This window comes from Lontra canadensis, unplaced genomic scaffold (assembly GCF_010015895.1).
Source record: "Lontra canadensis isolate GAN:19392208 unplaced genomic scaffold, GSC_riverotter_1.0 scaffold35, whole genome shotgun sequence".
In the NCBI taxonomy this organism is placed as follows: domain Eukaryota; kingdom Metazoa; phylum Chordata; class Mammalia; order Carnivora; family Mustelidae; genus Lontra; species Lontra canadensis.
This window is the reverse complement of record NW_022631029.1, coordinates 3,009,895-3,033,748: the sequence shown is the minus strand read 5'-3', so window position 1 is coordinate 3,033,748 and position 23,854 is coordinate 3,009,895. Positions and strand designations below refer to the sequence as shown.

General features: G+C 56.1%; 1 protein-coding gene across 18 annotated transcripts in view; it reads right to left on the bottom strand.

Annotated features, from left to right (window-relative positions):
- Window positions 1–22,667, bottom strand: part of MAST3 (microtubule associated serine/threonine kinase 3) — a 37,755-nt gene extending 15,088 nt beyond the window's left edge. Inside the window, exons 1-13 of one of the 18 annotated variants that reach the window (XM_032867658.1) lie at window positions 22,587–22,651; window positions 15,591–15,622; window positions 12,998–13,087; window positions 4,782–4,870; window positions 4,630–4,702; window positions 4,428–4,448; window positions 3,817–3,895; window positions 3,210–3,370; window positions 2,950–3,025; window positions 2,451–2,660; window positions 2,252–2,353; window positions 1,866–1,998; window positions 207–268 (exon numbers count right to left, since the gene is read on the bottom strand). In XM_032867658.1, coding sequence (XP_032723549.1) covers window positions 207–268; window positions 1,866–1,998; window positions 2,252–2,353; window positions 2,451–2,660; window positions 2,950–3,025; window positions 3,210–3,370; window positions 3,817–3,895; window positions 4,428–4,448; window positions 4,630–4,702; window positions 4,782–4,870; window positions 12,998–13,087; window positions 15,591–15,622; window positions 22,587–22,625 — 1,167 coding nt within the window. In that variant the 5' untranslated portion in view covers window positions 22,626–22,651. Of the gene's footprint in view, window positions 1–206; window positions 269–1,865; window positions 1,999–2,251; window positions 2,354–2,450; window positions 2,661–2,949; window positions 3,026–3,209; window positions 3,371–3,773; window positions 3,896–4,427; window positions 4,449–4,629; window positions 4,703–4,781; window positions 4,871–7,321; window positions 7,528–12,997; window positions 13,088–13,377; window positions 13,823–15,590; window positions 15,623–22,586 lie in introns of those variants that run through there. The other 17 variants (XM_032867659.1, XM_032867652.1, XM_032867653.1 and 14 more) reach the window with 17 other exon arrangements.
- Between the last annotated feature and the right edge of the window lie 1,187 nt (window positions 22,668–23,854).

Below are 23,854 nucleotides of genomic sequence, written 5' to 3'. Positions count from 1 at the left end.
CCCCTTTCTGATGCCCCCTCCAGTCTGGCCCTGCCCAACCACCATGTCAGGGTATTCTCATTGCCTCTACTTTCTCCCTGAAGTCACGGGCATTTATTAAGCACCTACTACATGCAAAAGCTTAACAAACCCAGCCCTTCCCACGGCCGCCCGGTCTATCTTGAAAAGAACAAGACACGTGGGAGCATCAAAGCTCTGTGACTTACTTCCGGGGACTCAGGAGCTGGAGGCTGTCCTTCTTCTTCCAGGTGACTCAGAGGCACCATCTCTGTAAGACAAGGGAGGAGCCTGAAATGTGGCCTCCATGCCCTGCCCCTCGATCCCACAGAGATCTCCTATGGCTTCCAAGGCTCATCCTGGGCTGGGGACATGGTGCTTCCCTGACCAGATCCCATGATAACCATCATTGAGCCCCTACTACATCCAATTCTTGGCCAAACCCAGGAGGCCAAATGAAGCAATAACCAGGGAACCTTCTAGAAGGACCAGTGGGAAGCCCAGCCTCTGAATGGCACAGTTGTCATCCTGGCTCCCAGCCTTGAGCCTGTTAACATGGGCTGTGACATGGGCCCTCTGGGTTTTGGCTCCTAATATCCTCGTCAGCTTGGGGTGTAGCCCAGAGGGAGACCCCACCATTTTCTGGCTCTAGGGCTTGGCAGAGGGGTGGCCCCAACTGAGTGGTTGGTGAACATGAGACATGAGGATGGCAATGAAGACGGTGTCTCATGGTCACAGGGCAGGGCTGGGATGGGACAATGGAGTCTCACAGGCAAGGGAAGCCTGGATTTGAATGCAGCCCCTTCCACTTCCGTTCCATGCCGAGGGTTCCTTGACAGGGGCACAGGACAGATGATCTGCCCCACAGTGTCAGCCGCCAACCACCTGGCCACTTTCTGTCTCCTCTGACACTCGGGCCACTCACAGCACCACCTGCATTATCTCCATTGGAGGGCCAAGTCCGGCCATGGCCACACAGCAAGTCTCTAAGCAGTCTGGCCTTGAGCCCACTGAGGTCTGACCCCTGCTCGACCTCATTTACCCAGAGCCTTAGTCTTTCCAGCTTTAAATGGGGACGATGGCAGCCCAGTCCCAAGGTTAACACAGCAATGATGCTGGGTGGACACCGGCCACAGCATGGAGCTCTGCCAACCCCATCGCCTTCCTCCCAGCTTCCTTCCTTCCTCAGCTCTAGCCACACCCCACCTCCCGCTGTTCTGCCCACGCACCAGGCACGGGTCCACCTCAGGGCCTTTGTGTTCGCCCTTCCCCCGCCTGGTTCACCCCTTCCCTTCCCCAGAGCTATACTTGGTCACCTCTCCATCTGCGAGCACTCAGCTTACATGTCACCTTCCCCCAGAGCCACCCATGACCACACCCGGACCAGGCCAGGTCCAAGTTCAATGCTCCCCTAGTACCAAGTCTCAGTTCTCCTGCCTCAGCTATCTGGGGGGGTGGGGGTGGGGGTAGTTCCTGGCCAGCTTGGTCCAGCCCATGGGTCGCCCTGTCTGACTCCAAGTCTACCTCCTGGGCCACCGTCAGATGACATTGGGGAAGTATTTCTTGAGTCTGCGGGATGATGGGAATGCTATTGTTAATGGTGGCTCCCTGGCTCATCTTAACTTTGCACTGGAAGACACTGAGACTCCTAGGCCCTGGCAGGTCAGGGGGTCTGACGTGTGGCTGTCCGACAAAGGAACCCCAGGCACTTCCCCATAGTGGGCCCCGCAGGTGGCTGAGGGCAGGGCCACAGAGGGATAAAGGACAATATGGCAGCTGTGAAGTCAACGGGCCTGCGCTCGAACCACAGGTCTGCTCCGGCCTTGCCTTGGGTTTTCCCTTTCCACACCACTCCCCTGTCAGCTCACCCTCGAGGGGGTCCTTAGCCAGGCCCAGCTGCCCAATGATGTACTGTGGCAGGTCCGTCTTGATGCCCTGGCCCTCTCGGGCCTGGCCCTCGGCAGCCTCCAGCAGGTGATAAAACTCCTCAGGGTCAAACTCCTGGAGGTGCAGAGAGGCTGGTCAGCAGGGGCTTGGTCTCACCCCCAGGCCTTCGCACGTGGTGTTCCCTCTGTCTGGAGCAGCCGAGGGGTGGTCCCAGCTCTCCCCTGAGTCTCAGCGCCTGACCCTTCCCCGGGGAAAGAAGCCCACCCCGGCCCGGAGGCACCCTGGGTGCCCCTCAAACCTCCACCCCCACGGGCACTGTCTCCTGTACGTCGGTGGGACTGTCACCTGGCCGTGTGCAGACACTCACCAGGCACTCCAGGAGCCTTGCCGGCCTCGAGATGATGATGAGCAGCTTCCGGACAAGCTGTACAATGAAGCCGACCTCCTCACTGTCTGAGCGCTCATGGGCCTGGGGGGCAGGTGGGTGATGACGTCACCTGCAGGCCCCGGGCCCTGGCCGGCCTGGGGACCCCTGAACCCCTGTACTCCCCCCACTGCCCACGCACATCTTGAAGCAGCCTCTCCAGCTTCTCCTGCATCTCCAGAAAGTAACGGGAGGTAACGAGCGCTTCTCCGGACTTGGCCAGGCAGTCGCGGGCCAGCTCAATGATCTGGTGGTGGATGAAGCCCAGGACGCCATCGGCCAGTGCCAGCCGGGCACCGGGCGCAAAGGCCGCCAGAAACTCCTGCAGACGGCCTTCCATCTGTGCCGTGGCCTGGGCAGGGTGGACGGGGCAACCTGGTCATTGGATGGGGCTGGGGAGCAACACACAGATGGGGGCAAGAGAGACAGTTGGGCAGAGAGACGTGGCGATCGGGTCAGGGAATTGGGGGTGGGACAGGAAGCAATATGCCTAGGTTGTGGGAGGGGCGGTTTGAGACAGAGAGATAAGGACAGGCAGGAAAGGGATAGAGGGGGGCGACAGAGCCAGGAAGACAGAGTGCCACGAAGGAACAAGGACACAGAGGGGAGTTAGGGCCGGTGCAGGCACCGGCACTGCCCACCTTCGGGAACCGCTCCCGGTATACATGATTCATCATGACGATCTCATTGTCGAAGGTCCCTGTGGTGCGTCCCGGGCTGGGGGAGGGGGGACGACGACACACAGTCAGCTTGCGATGGGGGGCCAGAGACCAAGTTCAGGGGAGGGTCGAGGATCAGAGGCCAAGCTTGGACAGGGTCGGGGGCAGAGATGGAGGAGGAGTCACAATGTGGGCCCCAAAGCCAGCCCACGGAGGGGCTGGAGTCTTAGGTGAAGACCCACCTGAGGCTGCGGGAACGGGGGCGAAGGTGGGGTGAGCGGTGGCCACCCTCCTCATCAACCACGCTCTCTGAGCTGCGGAAATGCTTGGACAGGAAGCATAGTTCATCTGGTGTCGGTTGGAAAGGAAGCTGGTGGAGGCGCTCCCGGGAGGATGAGCTCGACTGGCAGGAGGGGGTACCAGGACCACGAGTTCACAGTCAGCGCCAAAGCAAGAACCCCAGCATTACCCATCAAGGCCTAGGCTGCCTGCTGGTCACTGGATGGTAATATGCTCCTGCCTGGCTCCTATGCATCCCTCAAAACCCCAGCTCCGATGCCCTCTCCTCCAGCAATCCTCCCCACCTGCTCCCTAGGCAACCCGAAGACTCCCTCTGGCTGGGCACTAACCCCACGGGATGAGGATGTCTGTGTCCTCCAGACTGGGGGCTCTTTGGGACTGAGGCTGGGTCTTTTCAGGGACGCATATGTTGCCCAGAATGGGGCACAAAGGGGGCAGCCAGGATGTTGGCTGACTGGACAACTATCCAACACCTTGATAAAAACCAAAGACGTGTCCCGCCCCACCTCGCACCCGCCTGTCTGCTGGCCAAGGTGGGACTGTGGGTACCGAGACGGTGGAGCTGGGTGTGTTGGTTCCATAGCCAGAAGATGGGAGGGATGCAAGGGACCATCTTCTGCCGTCAGCCCTAGAGAGGAGAACCAGAAGAGTTAGAAGGAAGGCATGGCCCCCGTGGTGTGCGGGGACTAAAGACAGATACCATGGCTGGCAGATTCTGGCTCTGTTGGAAGAAGAATCTTCTGAAAAGGCTGAGAACAGAGATTCAAGGTCAACAAGTCTGCTATGTGTTTTCTCCTCATCCTTCAGACACCTCCTCCAGGAAGTCCTCCCTGACCCAGCTCTCAAAGCATACCCCATCAAAGCTCCGACTTCTCTGAGTTGCAGCTGCTGGGACGCATACTAGTCAGCCCCCCACCCCACCAGACTGAGGACTCCTCAGGGGCCAGAGTCTGGCCTCCCCTTCCTGGGCCCCCAGCATAGGGTACAGCACGTGGCAAATACCGAGTAAATGTTATGGAGTGAATGAGTGACATTTAAGTGCCTGCTACCAACAGGTCCTTCATCAACTCTCATTAAGTGAGTTTGTGGCTTTTAGTGAGTTAATGGTTTTTAGACTGGAAGGTGTGCCCTCCTCCTCCCCAAGGGCTCCCTGAAATTACCTTTCCATGCGTGGGATGTGGCTGCAGAAGGCCGTGCATGTTTGCCAGGGGCAGAAGCCAGAGGGAGAGACCACCACAGGGCAGGGTATAGGGGAGGGGGAAAAAGTGAATGAGGAGGCAGGTCCAGCCACCAAGCACATGCTCCTGCCTGTCCCCTCCCCAGCTGTGCTGACACCAGTCCTCAAAGCCAGTGACCACTCACCTTCGGGCAAAGGGGAAGTTCACAGCAGATGCCGCTGAGAAGTTCCGAGGACTGTCCAGGGGGCTGTTGCCTGCTGGGGACGAGGTGGGGGACAATGAGTCAGAGGGGGCAAAGACAGGACGCCGCCCCTGCATGCTTGCTCCCACACTCACCTGTGGGCACGGAGAGTGGAGACAGGGGCCGGGAGAGGGTCGGCGAGGGCGTTCCTACCACCAGGCTTTTGCGGTTCCCACTGCGGCAGCTGTCAGGAAATGAGGGGACAGGGTCAGGCGCTGGCCCAGGCCTCCGGGCACAGAGACCTGCATGCCCAGGCCGGAGAACACATCTGGCCAGCTTTGGGGCAGGACGGGAGGAAACTAGGCGCAACCACTGCCTCTCTGACCCCAGCTGGACGCCGGCATGGCCCCTTGCTCACACCACCTTTGAGGCCTGGGGTAGCTCTTTTTGACAAATATTACCTATTAAGATTACCGTGGTTATTATCAGTGGTGGCATTGAGCACTTCCGGGCTCCTGGTGAACCCTGCCCGCGGCCAGGAGCCCCTGGCTTGCCTTCTTGGGCTTCTGTGTTCATGATCCCACCCCCACACCTTTGCCTATGCCCTGCCTGCTGCCAGGAGCACTGGCAAATAAAGCAGATGGCAGAGAGGACCCTGGAGCCCACTGGGGAACTGAGGCAGGTGTCCATTCCATCCCATGCACCCTTTCCCAGGCCCATGGCTCCAAGTGTCTTGGCTACCCCCCCTCACCCGGACCTCCCCAAAAGGCCAATCTGACCCTTAAAAACCCTCAAGTCAGCACCTTGCAGAAGGTGCCATCCTTCTTAACTTTTGTCCACGCGTATCCCTCCCTCCATCCCAATTCCCTTCTTCCAGAAACCCCCAGCCCAAGCCACTCCCACCCTGGCCCAGCCTCACCCACCTGTGCCCGGGCCCCAGCCCCCGCCCTGGCAGAGGGAAATTGAGAGCAACATCATCTCCCCTCCCTCCCCGGTGCAGTCGCCCAGCAACGGCTCTGTAAGTGCATCAGCCCACAGACTCCCAGCCGCCAACGCAGCTCAGTGGCTCAGGGAGGGAGAGATGAAACCTCAGGGCCTCACGGGGCCAGGAATGGTGTCCCAGGCAGAAGGCACAGTGCAGGTTAAGGCATGGGACGGCATGGTCAGCCACTGACTGAGGCATCAAGACAGGCAGGGAGGCTCCAAGAGCAGCTGCCCTTCTGAGGCTCAGTTTCCCAATCTGTATACCTTGCAAGGTATCAGGAAGATTTGATGAAGTAGATACACAGTGTTCAGGTCTGGGCCCAGCACTGGGTAGACGGCAGTGGGTACGGGTGGTGTTGTCTCTCTCCCCACAAGTCCTGCAGGGCCTGGGACATGCAGCGGGAGGCCAGGCAAAGCCTCCCCAGTGAATTCAGTCACCAGCGGCCCATCCCAACAGCCCCAGAGGTGGGAGAGACCACCTGCACCCATTTCCCAGCCTAGGAAACTGAGGCCACAGATGTCAACAGCCGCAGGGAACTGCCTGTAGTCTGATGTGCAGAAGCAAAAGTGAAACCCACAGGTTCCTGCAAAACTTCCTGCCAACACCCAGCCCCCCACCCATATAGCCGCCGGTGCCACATCCTCTCCCAGCCCTCATCTGGGTCCTCAGCCCCATGCTACAGCATTTGACACCAGCGGCAGCCTTTGGGAAAAACACTTGCCCCACCTCCCTCTTGTGCTCAGGCGGGGCCTTCTTAAAAACACAGCCATATTTGATGTCTCAAGGGGAACCTGGGCATCATTTGTTCACTTGCCGAACATCTGTCCAGTGTCCACTCGCTCAGCCCTCCCTGGAGAAGACCCACGACCCTGAGAGGCTGCCTGGCCATTCAATAAACCCCCACGTGGGACAACACAGAGTGAAAATATTGCAGAAAACACTGGCCTGAGGCCAGCTGCCTGCACCTGATCCCTGAGGTGCCCCTAAGTCCTCTGTCACTCCACAGGACCTGGGAAAAGGGTCTAAGTCCTTACCCTAGTACTCCAGGTCCTTTAGCAGCTGCCGTCCCTGCCCGGCCTTTGCCTGTGCTCCCCTCTAGGAATGCCCCAACCCAGCACCAGTGAAAGACCAGAAAACAGAGACATTAAGGAACTGCCTGAGGTCACACAGCCAGGGAACAGCAGAGCTGTAATTTGAAGCCAAGTCCTGTAAAGCCCACAGCCCTTACTTGGCCTTTGCTTTTCAGAAAGGAAAACGGAGACTCCAAAACAGGCGAGGCTTTGCTGTGGTTAAACCCAGTATTTTACCCGGTTTACCAGCTCCTGCCACACCACCTGCACACCAGCCTCGTGCGGCAAATATCTGCCTCTGAAACAATATTTCCGCTGACGGGGGCCCCAGGGACAGACGAGCTTCAGTTTTTCCAAGAAGATCCTCCCCAGTTCTGCCCAGGCCTAAAGACCCGGGTTTGAATCCTAGCTGGGTCCCACACCCTAACTGCGACCCCGGCAGGCAGACATCCAACTCCGGGTAACGAGGGGCGAAAGGAGGGTGTCTGGGCCCCTAGCGAATACCCTGATCCCAAAGCGTCCTCCCCCTTCCCCCTACTGTCGCACACACAGCGGCCCTCGCCACGCTGCCGGGATATACTTCTGGCAACTCGTGTTTGCTTGGCCGGCCGCCGAGCCTTTGCCCGCACGGTGCCCCTACCTCTTGGAGCGCTGCAGCAGCGCGCCCTTGGCAAGGCGGCTCCGGTGGCCTGGCGCAGCCACCGCCGTCCAGTAGCTGGGATCGGACATGCTGCTTCTCTTTGTGCCGCCGCCGCCGTCGGAGACCCGGGAGGCGCGGGGGCGCAGCCGGCGGCGGCGGGGCGCGAACCTCCGCGGCCGGATTGGCCCCGGGAGCCCCGCGGAGCGGGGCAGAGGGTGCGCGCCGCGGGGCTTGGGTAGGGGGCGAGGAGGAAGCGCGCGCCCCGCAGCGCGGCCGGGAACCCCGCCCAGGCGAGCGCGGGGGCGGGGCCCTGCGGGGGCGGGGCCTTGCGGGGCGGGGCGAGCGACGCGGAAGCGAGGCTGGCGGACCCGCGTGCAGGCTAGTGGGCTGGGCGTTGCCAGGGCCGCGGGCGGAGGGGCGGGGCGTTGCCAGGGCTGCGAGCAGCGGGGGCGGGGCGTTGGCGCCTAGTAGGTTAGGCCCTGGAACTTGGCCCCTTTCCTCGAAATGTAAATCTGTTCACGTCCTTTTTTCCCTCTCTCTCTTTCCCCCCACTCCCCCGCGCTAACCTCTTCCGAGTGTGGCACTTGAGAACTCTCCAATGGCCTGGCCTGGCTCATGCTACCGCGCCCACGCTGGCTTCAGTTCTCGGAATGTCCTTCCTGCCTGGCAAAATCTAGCGTCCCTCTCCCAGGGAGCCTTTTCTTGTGTCTGGCTCTGTCTTCCCCAGGCTTCGGCTCCTGGGGGTCCCAGCATCTCCCAGCACTGGACTGGCAGAAAGGGCATGATTAATCGAGTCAGGGCATCTGACATGCTCTGCCTGTCTATGTGATGGAAAGGCCATCAACCTGGCTACAGTCAGGACTCAGAGGACACCTAATAGGTACCGCCTCACTCACGCCTGTCTTCTCGATTGTAAAATGGGAGGGGAACCGGGTCAACGGGATGATTACACGAATTAGATGCAAGGTGGCACCCACGGTGCCTGATACATGTTTGCTCAATGTTAGCATCAGGCTAACTTCCACGCCTCTGCTTCTCCATCTACAAATGTCCCCTCATGAAAATGGAATCGAATCAGAAGAACAGAAAATGCTGGGAGTATGGTACATGCTCACCATGGGAATAGGACTGTCTCACACAGTAGGCATTAGGCAGAATTAATGCTTCTGCTCGTGACAGTCCCAAGAAGACAGGGACGGTGTCACCTTAAGAGCGGCCCCTTCACAGGCCACAGGACACATTTGGGAACTAACCCAAGGGGCCTGACATTGAAGCCCAGACCCCACATCTGAGAAGGGAAGGCACAGAAAGGCACCCTTGCCTGATATGTAACCCTAACTCTCCCAACCCTCTTGCCACCAGTTTTGCTTCTCAGGTCTCCCAAGAGACTCCCCACCCTGTATTCCCGGCCAGTGTCACTCTCAGGTATCTCTTGGGTGTGTCCCCCAGAATGCTCTCCATCTCCAGGTCCCCCAAGCCTGGGTCTCAAACACCCATAACTGGTCATTCACTCACTCAACATTTATTGAGTACCTACTGTGTGCCTGACCCTGTGCTGAACCCTGAAGACCATGCCCTCAAGAGGCCCCAAGTCTGGAGGGGGAGGCAGAGAGTAAACGGGAAACAATGAAATGATCAAGGTAGTTTCGAATGCTGAAGTCAAGGAAAGAAAGGAACAGAGGTAACAATGGCAAAGGATGACTTTAGCCTGGAGGCCTCTGTGAGAAGATGACACTAAAGCCAGTAGAGACATTGAGAAGGAAGAGGAGCCAGTCATGGAAACAGTGTTCCAGGCAGAGGGCACAGCTTGGGCAAATGTCCTGAGACAGGACTGAGGGAAGGATGCCAGCAGAGCTTACCATGTAAGCCTTGTGCATTGTAAGAGGACTGCAGCTGAACAGTAGAATCAAAGGGGTGCCATGAAGGGTGTGTGGGCAGGGGAGGGGCACGATCTGAACTGTCACTGCCCTCCCATGTCTGCCATGTGGAACAGGAGCTATCAGGGACAGGAATGCAGATGGCATTAGGCCAGTGAGAGTCTGTGATGGGAGACACTGAGGCCTGGACCAGGGGGACGCTATGGAGAAAAGTGGGGGAGATTCTGGAATTGTTTTGTGGCCAATGGATGGGCCCTGCTGAAGGGCCAGATGTGGAAGGGAGGATGGAAGCAGTCACTTCTGACCCTTAGGTGTCCCATCTGGGCCATGGGCCAGGGACAGAGCCTCCTGCTCATGGGAAATGCAAATTCCCATAGATCTGGGGACCCAAGTAGGGACGGGGTCATGGTCTCGCGTCACCCTCTGCTGACATGCTATGCCCACGAACCCTCCCTGCCACGTGTGCCAGGGACAATGCTGCGCAGTTAGGAAAGGAACTACCCTGCTTAATCCCAGCTGTGGCCACACCCCGCACCATCTACATGCGCCCCATTACGCCCACTGCTCTGGCATCCCCAGCAGCCACTTCTCCCACGGCCATCTGGCCTCAGTTTCCTCCTCTGCAGAACAGGGAAGCAGCTGACAATCCAGAGTGCCCGTGGCCACGGCAAAGGTCTCCCATGAAAGCCTGACCAAGCGGCTGATCTCTGGCGCCGGCTCGCTGCCCAGCAGATCCCGTCCCTCCCCAACTCACACATTCTCCATGGCTCCTCATTGCTTTTACAGCCATACCACACTTCTGGGTGAATTCGTCTCCAAGGGCTCAGATCCTAACACTGTCTGCGACTCAGGATCTGCCTCCCTCTGCTTGTACTCGTGACTGCGTAAATGGCAAAGCCACAGGGAGCATACAGACCCCTACCCCCAACTCTTCCCACCTGACCGCCCTTCCCACCTGCCTATGCCCTGTCCACACCCCTCCCAGTCACGGATGCTGTGCGGTTCTTAGTACCTTGGAGAGAAAAATGCAAAATCTTCCTGTCTTTGGCACTCAAGGCCCCAGAGGGAACAGTCTTCTGACAATACCTTTTGCTATGACCCTGTTGGAAAGGACCAGACTCACAGCTTTCCTCCCACCCACCACCACCACACTACAAGCAGAGCGCTACCTGCTTCCCATGTGTCCATGCCACAAGCATTAAACTGAGCATCAGCTATAGACCAAGCCGTGCCCTAGGATAGAGGACAGATCCAGGTCTGGTCCTCAAGGGACTCCCAAGCCTCTGGGTAAGAAAAACAACCCAATAATCACACAAGAAAACATGGAAATCACACCTATAATGCAGTGTCCATGAGGGAAAGGGACAGGTGTAATGGACATAATCGGGGCTTGGGAGACCCTGAATGGGGGGGCTGTGGTTTGGAAAAGCTTCCTATATGGGGGCTTGATAGAGATTTGACAAATGAAGAAATGAAGAAATGGAGGAAATGGAGCTCTGGGCAGACAAAGCAGCACATGACCTGAGGTTGGACCAGCTTGTGTTCTGGCAGCCCAGGAAGTCTCATGGCTAGGGTACGGTGAGCCAGATGGGGAGATAGACGGGGAGGAGGTGGGGGTTGCAGGGGCCAGACTGATGGGGCCTCAGAAGCTGAGGGAACAAATGTGGGCTTATTCCTAGGGTGCTTGGGGCAGGGGAGGTAGGGACCCATTTCCTTTCCTGGCCCCAAGTGATGTGGTTCTGCTGCCCTCTGGTGGTGGGTGAGGAGATTTTTCTGCTCAGAACCCCAAACACTGCCTCCATTTGCTCCTGGTAAAACTGGCTCAGCGGTTCACAACAGGTTCCTCCCTTGCTCTGGTCCTCACCTGGGGTAGAGGCCAAAGGAGGTAGTAAAGACCAAAGAGTCAGGGTCATATTTGGCCTGACATTCTCTCCCAGGGTGGCCCTGGACAACACACTCTTAAATCCTGAGTTTCCTCCTCTCCTAAATAGGGGTACAGCAGTCCCTGCCTCCCACAGGACACCCCCACCTGGTCCAGCCCCCACCATCTCCCACCCAGACACTGTCCTAGCCACCTCCCTGACTGCCACCTCCATTACTGTCACATGCCCCAGCAGACGCTCTTCCCCCAAAACATCCACAGAGGCTTTAAAAATCTTGGTCCTGGGGCGCCTGGGTGGCTCAGCTGGTTAGTATCTGCCTTCGGCTCAGGTCGTGGTCCTGGGTTCGAGCCCCACATTGGGTTCCCTGCTCGGCGGGGAGCCTGCTTCTCCCTCTCCTCCCCATTCATGCTCTCTGTCACTATCTCTCTCTCTCAAATAAATAAAGTCTTCAAAAAACCCCCACAAAAACCTTGGCCCTGCCTCAGGACCTTTGCATGTGCAGTTCCCATTGTCTGGTGCCCCCCTGCCCCTGGCTCTGCCTAGGTCTTGACTAAAACCCACCTCCCTGGGGTGCCTGGGTGACTCAGGTGGTTAAGCATCTGCCATCTGCTCAGGTCACAATCCCAGGGTCCTGCGATCGAGCCCCACATTAGGCTCCCTGCTTAGTGGGGAGTCTGCTTCTCCCTCTCCCACTCCCCCTGCTCGTGCCCTCTGTCAAATAAATAAATAAATAAATAAAATCTTAAATAAAATAAAGTAAAACACCACCTCCCCCAAGAGGTCACTATCCGAATGTATCCTGTTTGTCCACTCACTCCTTTACTGACCACCTCCCTAGAGCTAAGAGCCCCTTGAAGGAGGGGCTATTTCAGTCCTGTTCACATCTATGCACTTAGCACTTGGCATGCAGTAGACGCCTACTTAATGTTAACTGTCTGTTACCCAGCACCCAGTGTGGGCTCCAAATTGTTCTCTCTTCTCCCCATTAAAGGTCTGTGGAAAGAATCTAAGCAGCTCATTCACCCTAAGGTATAAATGATTGATGGGCCCTCGAATTCTAGACATCACTGACTCACACATCTGTCACCTCCCTGAACTTTTCCCAAGCTGTGCGAAGAGCCCGTGATAACCCTTATATTCCCTCCTGTACCGGGCGGGGGGTGGGGGGGACCCTGAGATGCCCCAGTCACAGAGGGTGGCTCAGACCCTCAACAGACTTGGGCAGCCAAGCTGGCCCTGATGCTGAGTCTCCAGATGTACTAAATGAGGAGAACTGGTGTCTCCTCTCTGAGCCTCAGCTTCTCCAGCTGAGAAATGGGGTCAGGAAGGGCACCTCTCTCCCGGGGCACCTTTCCTCCCTCCTGGGGGAGGAAACAGAAGGCATTTGGTAGAGCTGGCCCCAGTCAGGCTCATTCTCTCCTGACACCACGTTATCTGGTTCAGTGCATGGGGCCGTCATGGTGAACTCTCAGCCTTGGGTCGGTGTGTGTGTGCATGTGCGCATGTGTGTGTGTGTGTGTGTGTGTCTACAAACTCTGAGGGAGGAGCCTTCCGACCAGCTGACCTGGGTGTGGGGAGGGTCCCTGAGGTCCTAGCCTGGAAGGCAAGGCTGATTCAGTAGCGGTCAGGGTGGGAATCCAACACCTGTCTCAGGATGTCCTTGGGCAAGAACTCAAGTTCTGGCCTCACCTTAGCCACCTGTCAGATGGAGGACCTGTTGGCTAGGGCTGAAAATGGAATTTCCCATCAAGGTCCTAGTGTGGATAGAACTTTCATTTTATGGAGGGGTAAACTGAGGCCCAGAGAGGCAATGTCACCAGCCCACAGTACCTTGGTGAGGAGGGTCTAGGCTGCTTCTGAGGCTCTGGGGGTGCCAGGGCAATGTCCGAGCCCCGCCCCGATACGCTGTCACTTACCTCCAGGGGTGCAGGCCCAGCGAGGGGCTGCAGGGGCTGCAGGGGCTGCTGGGGCTCAGCAAAGATGGGCTCTGGCTGCTCGGAGACAGACTGCAAAGAAAGAGGCCGGGGACGGTGAACCTGGTGGTGGCCCCTGCGTGTGGCCAAATCCGGAGATGGACAGGGACTTCAGTTCCCTTAGGGAGAAGGGGCCCCAAGGCCCGGGATTCTGGGTCTCTGGCAGGCCGCGAAGGCGGGGCCTGACTGATGACCCCGGAGGGCTCCCCGGAGGCGGCGGTGCGACTCTGGGCGACTTAAATTGAGACACACGGGTAAGGGTGGTTATCTGTCTGCTTCTCTCCCCGCCACCCTATTTCCCCCCTTCTCCGACAAGCACTCACTCAAGGGTCAGCGCCGGGATGTGCAGCTTGTCTCTGCGAGACTTCATGCCGAGGCCGGGGCTGCGTCTACGTGGCCGGGTGCCAAAACCACCTTTGTGGCCCCCTGAACCCCGATCACCGTGCGATCGGACAGACCCACAGACGCGGACGTGGGGACAGCACGCCTGGCCGGCGCTACCGACGCGGCGCGGAGGCTGGGCCGCTGGGGGCGCCGGGGGCGGGCTCTTTCCTCCTCGGGGCGGGGCTCGGAGACCCGCACCTGCGCGCAGGCCCAGCCCAGCAGGAAAAGTCGGGTTGCGGGAGGCTGGAGTCGCGGGTGCCACCCCCTCCCGGAGAGCGACGCCAAGGCTGCCAGGTCTCCAGCCCCCAGGCTGCGCCACCGGAAAGGAAGGGCGGTCACTGTCTCCCAGATTGGCAATATTGCTCCATCGTCTGGCCCCGCCCCTTCCCGGCTACGGCCGGGTCTCTGCCCTCGCCCTGCCCCACCCTCCGGGGGTTGGCGGGGGGCGGGGGGGTTGTCACTCGCACCCGGGATCTGAGAGCGTCTTGACCCTGTTCCCCATCCCCAGCAGCTCAGCACAGCATTAGGGGCCCCTCCTGGCGGTCTCAGCATCCCCGCGGTTACCAGGGGCCGGGGCCACGCCTCCAGGCCTTTGCTTCACCGGGTTCCCTTTCGTCAGGAGCGTCGTCCCCCTCACCCACATCCGAATTCAGTCCCGCGGGCCCCTCTTTCGCGGAGCCGTCCCTACACAACGACGCATGGCTCCCCGAGTCCCATCCTCCCTTTTGCCCAGTGCAGATCCCAAGAGTCCGGGGTTGTGTCTGGCTATGGCCCCCTTGACACCCCACTTGGACCCAGTCAGGAACAGGGCAGGTAGCAGAGTAGACAACCCTCAGGGAGTCTTTGTCCTGGTCCTGCCCCAGTAGCCCAGGACTTTGCCCTCTATGGTTCTGACTTTTTCCTGCCCACTACCCCGCCCCCTAACTGGGCAAAGGCCAGAAATAGTGCCCGCCTTCTGGTCAATGTTGGAGCCCTGCCCCTACTGGGCCCCTCAGGCTCCTCCCCACCAGCTGCACTATCCCCAGCCGAACAAGAACAGATGGTCTGGGCTTGGGGGCCAGTTTGACCCCATCCCCACCATCAGATTTCAAACTCTCACCCAACCCCCAGGACCTCCCCCTTCTCCTCACCCTCCACCTCCCCTGTGCTGTCTTCACTCCAGCTACCCCTGTTTCCACGGTGTTCTTCCAATGTCAAGTTGGTTTGCACCCCAGGACCTTTGCCCATGCTATTCCCTCTAGCTGGAAGGCCATTCCCCTCAAATTTTCCCCCTTGCCTCTGCCTCCTTTTCCAGATCTAGGCTCAAATGTCACCTCCTTCAAGAGGCCCCATATCTTCAGGGCTAAAGCTGTCCCCTAGCCCCTCTGTCTATCTCTGTTTAATTTTTCCCCTGCATAGTATCACTTCACCATCATTCTCCCCAAGAGAGTATGAGCTCATGGTCAGGGTTCAGCATTGGACCCCATCTCTGGGTCCCCCTTGCCTGACAGGGCCTGACGCACAGTAGGCACTCAAAAAAAGTTTGTTAAGTGGGTGATTTCACTGCGAGGCAAGAGAATTCCCACCCCTCAGGCCAACACAGCCCCCAAAGAGGGGGTGTCTTGCACTTACACACTTCCGGACCACCAGCACAAGGCAAACCCCTCCCTGTCTTGGGCTTTGGTTTCCCATCCATACACTGGCAAAGGCACGGACCAAAATGTTCTGTGAGCTTTTGGGATCCAAAAATGCCAAACTACAAACAAACGCTAATGAGACCCTGAAGCATACACTTTTCTACCTGTGTTTCCTGAGAGTAAGCACCCCATCACGGGAGGCATGCAAGCTGGTTCTGGGATACTTGGCTGGAATTCTATAGTTTGGACTCTAGGTTTGAGACAATTTTCCCTTTTCCAGGCTGGATGTCCTTGTGTCAGTGGTAAATCCTGCTGCACTTGTCAACTGTTTCCTAAATTGCAAACTGGCCTGGGCCTCCCAGTTTGTGACCACCAAGTAAAGCACTTCTGAAACATTTTGTAAACGCCAGGGGAAAGGATCAAAGTGAGAAGCTTTGTTATAATTATTAAATATATTCACAGTTTAGAGGCTGCTGCTGAAAAAAATCTGTATCCAGGACCACAGGGCCCAGCCCACTGGCCTTAGATGAACTCACCCACGTCCCCGGCGTGGCAGGCTCAGCTCCTTCTGAAATGAGAGGAAACAAGAGTCATTCCTGAGGTGGCAAGGCCTTCACATCCCTGGCCCTCCTCCCAGCCCCCCACCCGCACCCCGTTGGCCCCTTCATCACCCAACTCCAGCCAATGTCTCCTTTCTACTGTCCCACATGCTGGGCTCTGCCCTGCCTCAGAGCCTTTGCACCTGCTGTGTCTTCTGCCAGGATGGCCTTCCCTCTCCTTTGGTGCTAGTTAATTGCACATCCTTCCTCAGCTCAGGCATCCCTTTCTCCCGGAAGCCCTCCCAGACTCCCAGTCACTTCCCTGCCCAGCTCATACCCTACCTGCACCAAAAACAGCTTCATAACTTTAAATAACAAATTAGTTATATTTATAAAGAAGTATGCCAATAGTGGCTAAATACTAATGATCTGCTGAGGAATGGGAGATTCTTTTTTTTTTTTTTTTAAGATTTTATTTATTTGACAGAGAGAGACAGTGAGAGAGGGAATACAAGCAAGGGGAGTGGGAGAGGGAGAAGCAGGTTCCCCGCTGAGCAGGGAGTCCAATGCTTTGGGGCTCGATCCCGGGACCCTGGGATCATGATCTGAGCCGAAGGCAGATGCTTAATGACTGAGGCACCCAGATGCCCCAGAAAGGGAAATCCTTGACTCATCTTCACCCTGCCCCCTGCCAGATCTGAAAGCCCTTCCCCCCTTACCTATGCAGATTTGTGTCCTGGGAGCCACTGGAGGGTGGAGACCCTGATCTGTGACTCCCTATTGAAGACCCTTTTAGAGCTCAACAAGCTGACTTGAATCAACCCTGGGTGTCCTCACCAGGGCAAAAAGCCCGAACTTGGGGTCCACGGTGACCTGAATCCATCCTCAAATGTGGCTCACCCAAGAAGGTTTTTAAATTCTCAAAAGGTCACATAGCACCAGTTTAGAATCTGTGGATACTCAGACCTGAGTCAGGATCTACTTATTATCTGTTCCTTCCTGGCTGTGGGACCTTGAGCAAGTAACTTGTACTATCTGTGCTTTGATTTTCCCATCTATAATGTGGAGGTAACATCAGGAGGGGTCCAGGGTAATAAGGATCAGTTAGTATTACTGTTGCTGTTGTGTGTCACTGTGCTATTGTTGAGCTCAGCCAGGGCCTAGGCGGACTGTTATAATACCTGATACATTTTACATTTACCGAGCCGCCTACTACAGACCAGGAGCAGGGCCATTTCACAGGCTGGGAAACTGAGGCGCAGAGGGAAGCCTGCCGCCCATGTCTCTTGGCAGGGAGAAGGTGGGGAATCCGGGTCTCTGGACATCCCTCCTCCCCCCACTCCCCGTCCCCACCACCAACAAACACACACATACACACACACACACACCAGGGCGGTCGCGTAGAGGACACATGACTATTTTTACCCAGGTGGGCTCTGGGCTGCCCACATCCAGAGCGGGGCGTTCACCATGGCAACCACTGACGTCATCAGCCTCCGCAGCCAATTCCAGAGGGCCGGAAGCTGCCCCGCGCAGGACTCAGCTGGGAGAGGCTGGCTGGGTCCCCCAGCTAGGGAAGGGGTGGGTCCACAGGATTGGGGTGTCACCCTAAGGGCTGACCCCAACTACCTTGAGCCCACAAAACAAAACCGAGCCATGCAAGACGGGAAGAGGCTAACCTGTCATCCTGAGATGTTTCTGTCTGCCTGAATGAATGAATACCTCTCGGGACCGGGAGCTCAGTATCATTCAGGGCAACTGATCATAGTCCCAGAACCACCACCACCACCACCACCATCATAAGACCTCCTTCGGCCCCCTCCAATTGTTTTGGGATCTTATGTCAGCTTACCCTTCTCCTCTAACCTGTGAAAGAGTGAGGAGCTGGGTCTGAGCCCAGGGCTGCTAGCTGCACCCTCCCCCCATCCCAACCATTTCCTTCCAAAGCCCAGCAGTCCTGAGTTCTGGCAAGCTCCCCATCATCTGAGCTGTGTGACCCCCTCCAAGCAATCTCACACCTCTGTGCCTCAGTTTCTTCATTTGGAAAGCCTCCTGGTGACACAAGGTCCTGGAAGGAATCGAGTAGCAAGCCAAGGGCTTGGCACCAGGGGAGGTTTTGATAAATCAGAACCAAGACAGTGATTTCGTGAGATTAATTAAAACCACCAATTGAACCACATATTTTAATTCGCTTCCAAAATACAAAAAGATGTGAAGTGGCAGAGAGAAGCGAGGGAAGGTCCGCAGCCCCCTGCAAAGGCTCCGTGGAAAGCTAGGACCACATGGAACTCTCCTGGCACCGCCCCCGGACCCTCTGCTCCCAGAGCCATCTGCTTCCGCCTTCAGCCCCCTCTTTGCAGGCTGTTCCCCAAGGAGTGACTCCCCAGTAGACAGGGTAGGTGGGGGCTCCGATCCCTTAAAGCTGCCCTTTAAAGATAATATTTACGGCATCCTCTTGTGTTCTTGGCTGGGCTGGGCAATGCTGCCTTCCAGCCAGAAGCCTCAGCTCCACCCTGAGGAACCCTCAATCTGAAGAAGACAGAGCAGGACATGGACACCCCCATACTGGAGGCAACAGGGGGGACCCAGAGGGAGAGAAGGGTTGGAGGTGGGGCTGGAGGGAGCCAAGAGGCTTCCTTGGAGGGGCTGTCAGGCTAGTGGGAAACTGTAGGGTGGAGGTGGGACTCAGCCCGCCTGGCACCAAGCCCCATGAGAAAGTTGGCAGCTGCAGTGAAGGGAGAGAAGTCAGCAGGGACCACATAGCACCAGCCTGAGGGCTTTGGGGAGGAACAGAGTAAGTGGAAATGGGCCACAAGGAGAAAGGCTGGGCCTTTCAGGGAAGCCCTCCAACAGCTGCGAGAGAGACAAAGTACAGATACCAGCTCTGGCCACCTCCCCGACGCCTGGATTTAGGCACCTAGGGTTTTAAAATTCTGTCCTGGGGCGCCTGGGTGGCTCAGTTAACTGGTTAAGCCTCTGTCTTCAGCTCAGGTCGTGATCCCAGCGTCCTGGGATCGAGCTCCGCCTCTGGCTGCCAGCTCAGCAGAGAGCCTGCTTCTCCCTCTCCCTGCCGCTCTACTTGGGCTCTCTGTATCTCTCTGCCAAATAAATAAATAAATAAAACTTAAAAAAAAAAAAAAATTCTGACCTTTGTGAAGCAAAGGGCCAAGTGGGAGATGATAAAAAATAATGATAAAATAATAAGAATAGCATTTGTAGCAATAACGGCTTCCACGAACTGGCCCCTAAAATCACCGCACAGAAGAGGGAGCCGAAGCCAAACCCGGAAGGCCCAGATGCCAGCTCCTGCCTTGACCGAACGCAAACTGGTGGTCGGAGGGCAAGACCAGGTCCTGTTCACCACCTCCCAGCGCACAGCCAGCTGCGCGGCCTACACTGGCACAACCAGACTGGCCAGTGTGCCCAGAGCCACTGCCTGGACTGCTCAGTTAGCAACTGACCCGAGTCCTCCCCGCGGCTTCCTAAAGCTTTTATGAATTGACTTTCTGACCTTTAGCAAGTCAGCCTCCAGAGTATCTGATTGGCTCTGACCAGTAGGCTGCCCCCTGATTGGCCGGGAGGTGGTGCTCCTGGGCCCATTAACGAAGCTCCAGTTAAGGGACTGTATACCTTAATCGCCCAAACTGAGATCCTCAACATCTTTGTACCCACAGGAGCCAGACTGGCTAGAATTCCAAATCTCTTACTCTCCCTCTCTGATCCTCAGTTTCCGCTTCTGAAAAAGGAGGCAAATAATAGCACTGATCTCTTGCGATGTTAGGAGAATTAAATGTACCGTCAGTGTTTAGCATTTATAGGTGCCTGTTCATGTGAGCCGTTATTTACATTTTTAAAATTAATTTTTAAAATTTTTTATGAACATATAATGTATTTTTATCCCCAGGGGTACAGGTCTGTGAATCGCCAGGTTTACACATTTCACAGCACCTACCATAGCACATACCCTCCCCAATGACCATATCCCCACCACCCTCTCCTGACCCCCCTTCCCCCAGCAACCCTCAGTCTGTTTTTTGAGATTGAGTCTTCTATGGTTTGTCTCCCTCCCGATCCTATCTTCTTTCATTTTTTCTTTTCCTACGTCCCGAACCCCCCATGTTGCATCTCCACTTCCTCATATCAGGGAGATCATATGATAGTTGTCTTTCTCCGATTGACTTATTTCGCTAAGCATGATACCCTCTAGTTCCATCCACGTCGTCGCAAATGGAAAGATTTCATTTCTTTTGATGTGAGCCGTTATTTATACTAATATTATTCTTTTTAAATTATTTTCATTGTCTGGGGCACCTGGGTGGCTCGGTGGGTTGAGTGTCTGACTCTTGATTTCGGCTCAGGTCAGGATTTCTGGGCAATGGGGTGGAGCCCTGCATCCCATTCCAGCGTGGAGTCTGTTTGACCCTCTCTGTGCTCCTCCCCCACTCATGCTCTCTCTTTCTCGCTCTAAAATAAATAAATAAATAAATAAATAAATTTAAAGATTTTATTTATTTATTTGACAGAGAGACAGCGAGAGAGAGAGAACACAAGCAGGGGAAGTGGGAGAGGGAGAAATAGGCTCCCCACCCAGCAGGGAGCCCGATTTGGGGGCTTGATCCCAGGACCCTGAGATCATGACCTGAGCTGATGGCTGACGCTTAACTGACTGAGCCACCCAGGTGCCCCTCTTTTTTTTTTTTAAGATTTTATTTATTTAATTAAATTTAATAAATTTAATTTGATTATTAAATATATTTTCGCGTGGCTCAGTCGGTTAAGCGTCTGCTTTTGGCTCGGGTTGTGATCTTAGGGTCCTGAGATGGAGCCCCACGTTGGGCTCTCTGCTCAGCCTAGAGCCTGCTTCTCCCTCCCCCTCTGCCTCCCACTCTGCCTACTTGTGTTCCCTCTTTGCCAAATGAACAAATAAAATCTTAAAAAATATAGATATATATATGTATATATATATATATATATTTTTTTTTTTCCCCTTAATTTTGTCTCCTATTGGGTCGTTCACTCCAGGCCCCTCCCTGGCTTCCGGCCACCTCTTTGACCTCCACCAGCTCCAGAGGAGTCCTTTAAAGCCCCGGTAGCACTTTCCGTAGTTCCCAGTCACCCTAGGGGGAAAGTCTAACCTCTTCCAAATCAGCGCTGGAAGCCCTGAAGCAGATGGTTCCCCTCTGACATCCACAGCTCTGGAGCTAAGAAATGGCTTCTAGTTTTCCCATACAACACACAGAGTTACATGCTTCTGGGCCCAGAATTCCGGCACCCATTTGGGGGTGTCCCTACGTGTTCCTCTGCCTCCATGGGGAAGGACTGCTAGTGCAGAGCTGGTCTGGAGGGGGAGCCAAACCTGCCTGGGTTCAAATCCTGACTCTGTCACCTACATGCTGTGACACCTGAACAGTGGCTACGCTTCTCAAAGCCTCAGTTTCCCCTTTTGTAGCATGGGGCTCGCCATCAGGGTACGGATGTCCCCCCATGGAACAGGCCCCCACTTCCTGACGTCAGCAGCGCCCCCATTCGCCTACCCGATGGCAGTTTCTCTATTTTAAGAGACCGCGGGCGGGGCTTGAGTCTAACTGGGGCTCCGGGCGGGGCCTGTCCCCCCACAACACCCCACTGCTCACCGCCCCCTCCTCTAGGCCCAGGCCCCTCACTCCTGCCTCTGGCCTCGGACTTTAGTCTTTCAGCCCCCAACCCCCAACGCCGAGCGGGAGTGGGGGTGTTTCTGTCCGCAGCTCTGGCCCTTCCCTCCCTGACCAGCCGCCCACCCCGTCCTTTCTAGGTTTTAGCTTCGCTCAGACGCTTCTATTTCCCCATACACCCACCCCCACCTGCCCCCCCACCCGCGGCTGCTTCCTCCGCTCCGAGGCCACCCAGCCACGCTCGGTTCAGGCGCCTTCTCCAAGTGTGCCCGAGCGTCCCACGATGGAGCTGACCCCTCCTTGGGGCCGCTGCAGCTCATTGTTTCCCCCAGCAGGCTGGGAGATCCCGAAGAGCGGTTTTAGAGGGTCAGCACCCCGTCGCCTCTCCACTGCCGGGCACACAGCAGGCACTCAATAAATGTTTGTTGTGCAAATGAGGCGTCTCAGATTCCCGACCAGCAACCTGGGAGCTTGTTAAGGGTGTGGTCTAAGGCCCCAGGGGGAATTGGCTAAATCGCCTCAATTCCCTTTGCACCTTTGTCCAGAAAGGTCAAAGACGTTGCCCACCGGGGTCACAGGGCCCCCTGCGTGGGTTCGAATTCTGACACCCATGTTGTTACCTCCTGGTAACTGAGCCTCCCAAACACAAACCCAGGGCTAGAGGTCAGAAAAGTAGAGCCCTTACAGCAAATGGGGAAACTGAGGTCCGGAGAAGCAAACGTGGCTCCCGCCCTCCTTCTCCTCCCCACTCCCCACCGCCGCAGCCAGTTGGCAGTGCCCTGTGCACGAGAGAGCTAGTTAAAGCCGCCGGATTGAAGCCCTGTTGGGCCACCTCGAGTTTGTGACTTTTCCAGACTCGAGCCTGACTTTCCTTATCTGACAAATGGGCGCCTGGACAGCTCCAACCTCCCGAGCTCACCTTAGGGGTGATCTGAGGCTGGGGCGCGGTGGCGCAGCGAAACCAAGAGGCAGGTAATAATACACATTAATTAATATTAATATATCACTAGTAAAAAGATTAATTCAAGGATGAACATATGGTGAGCGCTCAAAGGCTGCTGTTGCTCATATTATTATTAGAGCAGCTGGTGGTAAGGGGCGCAGCCTTCAGCCCCTTTTTCCCACGCTAGCGCTTGGAGCCTCAGTTTCCCCATATGTCAAACGGGGTATAGCCCCTTCCCACCAGGCAAAAAGCACTTTGAGAAGCGGGTGGGCAGAAGGAAAGACCGGAGCGCACGTCCCGCCTTCCGCCTCAGTTTCTCCGGATATCGAAGCTCCGCCCCTGGCACGCAGTCCAGGTCTACTCTGCCTTGCCCTCCGCCCGCCCACGCAGGCGCCTCACCTGGAGCCCTCGGCGCCGCAGGAGGCTCGGTTCGTCCATGGCCCGCTAGTCCGCACCGCCCGGCCCGCCCCCGGCCCCGCCCCAACCTGCCAAGCCCCGCCACCCCGCGCCATTGGTCAAGCCGGTCAGCTGATGGGCCTGGCCCCGCCCCTCCCTCGGAACCCTCCTGGCAGAGCCCCGCCTCCATCGGATGGCCGGACCGCCTTTCAGGCCCCACCCTACCCACCAGCCAAGAAGAAAACATTTTTTTTTTTTCAAAGAATCCTCCCAGAAGTAAGGGAACGTTATCGTCCCCATTTTGCAGATGGAGAAACTGAGGCTCCTAGAAGTTAGTTAATATGCCTAGGGCACACAGCAGGGCTGGTTCTAGGGTGAGGTGAATGAAGCACCCAGTTCCATTCAAAATTTAAGAGGGCCCACAAACATCAGTAATTAAGATACCCAAGATTGTAAGAAGATAGTTTAAAGAATTTAAACTAATGCAAAAGAGGCGTGATGAACTATCACAATTTCAAATAAAGACAGTATCAAACTCTGCCCGTGTGTGACCCTGCCTCTCTTTTTTTCACCCTAATCCTTGCCTTAGTCCCAATAAAACTTTATTTACAAGAACAGGAAGCCACTGTTGTTGCCAGTTTCTGTTATGGCTGCTTTTGCTGAGCCAACTGGGCACCCGGCTAAGTGCCTCTTGAGGACCACCTTTCACAAGTTATCCGATGATAATTGGGTCAGCTCCACTTTGCAGAAGGGAAACTGAGGCAGGGAAAATCCCAAAGTCCCAAGATGATATCCGTGTTCTCTCTTTCACTGGGACTCCCATTCTCTGGTCTCTGCAGCTTCAGGTTCCCTTGGCTACTCCACTGTTGGACCTGGGCATTAACAGTATCTTCTCAGGCTGAAGGAGACCCTAGGGAGGGTCTACTTGCCTTTGACATTCTATAGGCTCCTACCGAATCACAGTGGTCAGATTGAGCACATAAAAATACATTAAAAAAAAAACACACACACAGAAAAATCCCTGACAGCACTTGTTTTTCTTATGCACATGTTAAAATTGACATATAATTCACACACCGTAAAATACACTCTTTGTAAATTTTTTTTAAAAGATTTTATTTATTTACTTGACAGAGAGAGACAGTGAGAGAGGGAACACAAGCAGGAGGAGTGGGAGAGGGAGAAGCAGGCTTCCCACTAAGCAGGGAGCCCGATGCGGGGCTTGATCCCAGAACTCTGGGATCATGCCCTGAGCCAAAGGCAGACGCTTG